The 6,340-nt window shown below is 32.1% G+C and overlaps 1 protein-coding gene across 1 annotated transcript; it reads left to right on the forward strand.

Moving 5' to 3' along the window:
* Positions 1-370: 370 nt before the first annotated feature.
* LOC128676947 (putative uncharacterized protein DDB_G0292292) lies at positions 371-6,327 on the forward strand. Its single transcript, XM_053757425.2, has 3 exons — positions 371-2,871; positions 3,279-3,485; positions 3,895-6,327. Exons 1-3 carry the CDS (start codon positions 574-576, stop codon positions 3,973-3,975), a joined length of 2,586 nt encoding a protein of 861 aa, XP_053613400.1. The 5' UTR covers positions 371-573; the 3' UTR covers positions 3,976-6,327.
* Positions 6,328-6,340: the final 13 nt, after the last annotated feature.

Consider the following 6,340-nt stretch of genomic DNA (forward strand, 5'->3'; position numbering starts at 1 on the left):
AGTTGTATTACTTTTTCATTTTATTTATATACCAAAATGTCATGTTGTTAATTGTAGTTTACATTTTATTACTTTCTTAAATTTAAAACAATTAAAATTTGCTTAAAGAAGTTATCGCCAAATTTTTATCAGTTTATTTTATTAGGTACTCAGCGAAAAATAAAAACTACCCAAACCTGACGTTAAGTCTTTTTCCAAACGAAAAAAGGAAAGAACGTGTGCGACTGTATGAAAGAAGAGCATTCAGGTTTTCGAATTCTGATTCCTGATTAGGTTTTCGGATGCAGATACCTAATGTGTGCGGCTGAGATAAGACGAGATGTATCATGTATCCGAACGTCAGAAAAGAAATAATGTCATAATTGACATCTAATTTGACTGTCAATTGTTAAAAAACGAGCGAAAATTTTATTAAGTGCGTGTTTTGTAAAGGAATTTTACAAATTATCAAACTTTAATATATCGGAATTGGAATTCTCATGCATGGGACAAATCAAGAGAAGTGTTTTGTGTCTCTGTAATTCTAGAAGTTGTCTTTATGTCACCTGTTTTTAAAAAAGTTTGTGTAGCATCATGCCGCCAAGAACCAGGGGCACTAAAGGAACAAAATCTTTAAAAGAAAACATAGTTGCAGTTGACAAAACAAAGACGAAACCTATTGGTAAAATCACCAAACCTGCTAGAAAAGCATTAGCTGATAAAACTAACTCAGCTTCAGACGATAACACGTCAATAGAAGCAAAGAAACAAAGTAGCAAACAAAATCATGAAGTCATCACAGGACTTGAAAATATACCACGACCTCGACGAGAGAGACGTATACCAACTAGATACATTGATAATAATGTATTGAATAATTTGTCAAACAGTAAGGTTCAATTTGACAATGAAACCATTGTTTCCATACCGACAACACATCATAGACCAGCTTTTAAGGTAATAAGTCCTGTTAAAATCAACACTGTTGAATCTCCATTTAAAACTCCTCAAAAAAGTTTTGAAAACAGTTTAGTTGCTAACAGACCTAAGCGGATATGCAGACTGCCTTCTAAACTTGAGGATCATTCTATCAGCCCTTTGAAATACATTCCTGTAAAGCCATGTCATGCAAGTACACCAATTATTGAAAATAAGAGCTCTAAAGTAACAAAGATTGTGAAGTCTAAAGAAAAACAAATTGAGTTGCCGGTAAACAAAATCATTTCTGACAAAAGAATTCGGCATAAAAGGCATATTGATAATTCACCCGAAGCCAACTCTGATTCAAACAATAATGCTAAGAGAAGGTTGGTTAGACAAAAAAACAATGGTCAACATAAAACATCCCCTAAAGACAAAGTAAAAACTGCAAAAAATACAAGTTTTTCTTTTAGAATTCTAGAGGAGAAAAAGAAATCCTCTTCAAATAAAGATAATAATCTTGACATCTATGAGTTTACATATGATCCCAGCGAGGAACCACCACCTACTAAGAAAAAACGCAAAAAGCCTGTTAAGAAGAAACCAGCAAAGCCGAAAACTGTTGTGTTCAAAAATATTTATGATCAAAATGTTTCAAAAGCTCTGGCAGCTTTGAAAAATGTTGTTAAAAAACCTAATGTGCCTGCAGTCGTCATAACACCAGCTGTTGAAAATGAAAATACAAATGTTCCACAGTCTGAGAATTGTGTTGCTGAACAAAATGTTGAACAGAAATTACAACAGAAAAATACTCAAGTTTCTATGAAAGAGAGCATACAAAATACTCCAGAAAATTCAAACCTTGCAAATGTCAATCCAATAGATAAAATGGCTCAAAACTCTGTAAGAGTAGAAGATATTGCAGCTGGCTTTGAAATGAGTGCAGAAGATTACAATGATATAAATTACTCTCCCGTTAACTCTCCCCAGCATCCAAAATCACCAGTAATAGACCAACATCAAACACAGAGGTCTATGCACAGCAAAGATCCATTGAATCTCCAAGGAGACATTAGCTTTTTTGATGAGAATCCAGTAGCAAGTAGTAGTATGAACCTATCTACAAGACATCCTCAAGCCAGTCCATGGAGAATAGAATTTGGCAATTTACCCATAAAATGGCATGTTAATTCTTACGTAAAACCGAACATGACACCGGCTGTTGAAAGTTCTTTCATCAATTTTGAAGAAAATAAAAAGAAACATGTTTATACAAATATGGTAGGCCATGATGAAGTGTTCAGTGCACTGGAAGAAGTACAAAATCAGCCTAATCTGAAACAGACAAGTATAATATCCTTCATAAGGGAAGTAGTTCAAAGGAGTGCTCAGAAGAAAAAGAGAGGGAGATCTGTTACACCAACAAAAGCAAATCTATTTGATGATCTTACAAAAGATAAAACTCCTAAGAAATCAGATAAATCTGTTGACAAAACTAGTAAAAATGTTGATAATTTGTCAGGCAGGAGTGAAAATTCTAAACAAGATCAAGACAACTCAAATGAAACTTCAGAAAATAGAAAGAACACTAAAATAGCTGATAAAGATGGTACCTTCTTTGGGTTTGATGATAGTGATGATCAAGAAAATGTGTCGCCTGTTAAAGTGAACCCTAAAGTGCGGGCACTGAGGCCTAGGGCCAGGGCTGTCTTGCAAGAAATCAATGCAATGTCAGGGCCGATGAGAGCATTGACTTTAGATGCTAAATTGAAGATGGCTGCTAGTTCTGATGCTGTAAATAAGATGTATGAAGAGATAAAATCCGCTGCAGATGCCCCAGAATTTCCAGAAAAGGATTCTGTGCAAAAGAACAGTGAAGTCACAACAGTTGATGAAGTTTTAGCTGATATGTACGAAGATTCACAGTCGATGCATTTGTTTGAAGATGTGGAACTTGTCCATCATTTGAAGGTATGTTTCATGCCACATTATAGAAAGTACTTTCATTTTTGTGTTAAAAATATAATCAATATATACTGTTGATTGGAGCAGCTGGATTGGAAAAATTCTTAACTTACTAATTGTTCGAAATGGTTGCTAAAAAGATTTAGTAACTATTCGGATTAGGGCATTCGACAGACATTGGATGGAAGACCAAAGAAAGGGACACGTGGAAAGAGAGATGCTGGGCATAAGCCTCCCCGGCTTATGCCCAGCAGTGGGACATGTTATAGATAATAAAAATTTAAAAATACTCTATACTAGCCTATCAGTATCATTATAATTTAAAAAAAAGTGCCATTTTTTTGTTACTTTCACCAACACTTATTGTTTATACATACTTCTTTCATTTTCATTAATTTCTTATTACATTCCAGCCGATGCGAAAAAGCTATGGGAAAGCGAAAAAGGTGACCTTCCCTCAGCATTCCACATCTAGTGAGACTGCAAATGTGGAGCAGGAGGAGAATGTCTCCAGCGAGGAAGATGATCTCGCCGACCTCACATTCACCATGCCAACCTTCCAACCAGAGAAGACAAAGAAAAAGAGGAAAACTAAGAAACATAAAATGTCTAAGAAAGAGGTAAATTTTGTCTAGACATCTTTAATAATTTTTAATTGTTATGAATGAATATAAATATATATATAATATAACATGAATATAAATTTTATATATATATAACATGAATAGAAATTTTATATATATATATATATATATATGCAAGTTATTTCAAGTCTATAATTTCCATGACTGTTTATATGAACATTTTATTGTATTTCTTTTCAAGCTATAAAATGTACTGTAAGAGAAAACGGAATGTTATTTAAATGAAAACAAATCTAAATATTTAACAACATACAATCACATGTTCTTAGATCTTCCTACGACGTGATTATTTTTCTTTTTTCTTTTTCATTTATTTATCTCTTCATATACCCAAAATACACTTAATAAATATGTTTTATTGACAATATGTGTGTTTTTATTACAGCAAAAAGCTTTAGACGAGTGGGCGGCTGGATTCAACTCCATGTGCGAAGACATTGAAGAGGTACCATTGAATGTCGAGTGAGATAACTATTAGTGCCTTACCATTAGCTTGTCTGTATTCCTTTGAGACGTCTTTCATAAAACATAACTCTATGGGTGTAATTTTCGAAACACTTGCTCACAAAAACTAGGGACAGTGATTTTCTTTTCATTGAATGAAATTTAATATGATTGCAAGGTAAAATTGTCTCATTGATTTTTGTCGTGAAAAGTATTTCAAAAATATCAACCCAACCGGTAGGACAAACGCGAAGAGTTATTGTTATCGTTATGGTAAACGTATTTCTTTACGAACAAGAATGATAAATCCTGACGGATTATTGAACTAAGTTTTTTTTCTGAGGTGTTTAGTCCAGTAAAACGCAAAAACGGTTACTATTACGATAACAAAATTTTTCGTGCTTGGGGTACAGTAGTGATAAGTCAAATTCTCTAAAAGATTAAGATTTGACAATAATTAGATATACTACAAGAGCGGAAGAGCAGAAATGTAATCAATCGAACATCGATATTATTATTAGACGGCGAATTATGTTCGATCGAATTGGTTCGTATCTAGGGATGTCCCGGACTTAAAAGTTTATATGCATCATTCATGAAATCAGAAAATTTTGTTTGGACCTTAGGGCCCTATTACTAAATATTTAAAACTATCATTCACATCAATTGTGTCAAAAATCATAATCATGACTAATAAAACAAATCTCATTACTGGATGGTTCTCGAGAGCGTTTTGACCGCTGCGGTCTCGCTGACATTACGATCCGTCAATTCTTTTGAGGAAGGAACCTTTTCCAAAATCAATCATTCATAAAAGTGACATTACCACAGTACAGATTAATTATTTTAAAGTCAGTCGAATTAAATACTTGTCTTTGTTAACATTTTAAAAATTGTAATAACAATGCGGCCGCATCGGTCGAAACTCTCTTAGAACCACCTACTAAGAAAATAAAGATATTTTAATTTGATTTACTTTATTATGAATATTTTAAAATGATTATTTTAAGATAAGTTTAGTGCAATAGGCACTTTGTTTTAAGTTTAAATTGTTTTCTTAGAAAACTCATTGAGGATTATAAGAATTATGCTTTAAGGTTAAGGGATGCCATCATGTTATTTTTCAAAATTAGAGGCCATTTTTTTATTTGCCATTTAAGATAAGGATAATTATGTTAAACCTACCATGTCAGTTGCGTTTTTTATTAAGATTAAAAATAATATAATGATTTATTTTAAACTTATAATATCATTTTGTCTGTACCATTTTCGTGTATTTACAATTTATAAAATTTCCGCTATTACAGATTTTCCCCCCGACATTTTCAGAGTTACATTATTAACTTTGGTGGCTGTAATGTCAAAGATGTATCTCTCTCTGTTATTACAAGTTTTTTAGACTTTAATTTCTTATATCAATATTCGATGCTGAATGTATTAAATACTCAATTTATCATCCCAATATGGCAAAATATTTAATGTTTAATTTATTTTAATATTTGACATGGATTATGAAATTAAGAATTTTTAATTTAATTCATGCGTCACCCCGTAGCCTTATGTCTGTGGTGGTGGTCAAGTCGACTCGACACATTTCCGCAATTTATTTTGAAGAGTTCTCCAATAATTAATTAAAAACAGAATGTAGTATTCGGTTCATTCAGTTCATTATTTTAAAAGATAAACAAAATGTCACAAGGGCACCTTTAATATTCGTAGTTGCACAAAAGTCGAAAAAATATCAACTCGTAGCGTTAAGCCAATCCCAGCTTCAGATCTTTTTACATTATTATAATAATGTATTTGTTATTATCCTCATCATATAAGTACCTTAAATCAAAACCATTATTATCTAGTGAGAAATGTCGCCATATATAAAGTCCAAAATTACTTATTTTTATTCAGCATTTGAATGGGATTTCACTCGTGCAGGAACCTTATCTAATTTGGAATATTATGCCATTGGCTGTATTTATTTTACAGGACAAAGCACTTGGAATTTTAATATTATACATATATAAATTATTTACTAAAATGAAGCGTCTATATTAAAACTATAGCAACTATATTAAAACTTGATACAATTAAACTACGATTAAACTTTGCTAACTCAACTCAATTATAATTATGGCATAAGATGCATTTGATTTAACATTTTGTTTATAATTTGTATGATATTAATAATTATGAACGGGTATTTGTGTTTGATTTTGTGTGTGGTATGGGGCCGTCCATTAATCACGTGATATATTTTTTTAATTGAACCCCTCTGGTGATATTTCGTGATTTTTGCTGAACCCCCTTTAAGCCTCACGTTATTAATAGACGACCCCTAAATATGTGTAACAATTTAATAAAATAATTTATATTTTAATTAACCTTTCATT

The sequence above is a fragment of the Plodia interpunctella genome, chromosome 17 (genome assembly GCF_027563975.2).
Source record: "Plodia interpunctella isolate USDA-ARS_2022_Savannah chromosome 17, ilPloInte3.2, whole genome shotgun sequence".
Taxonomy (NCBI): Eukaryota; Metazoa; Arthropoda; class Insecta; order Lepidoptera; family Pyralidae; genus Plodia; species Plodia interpunctella.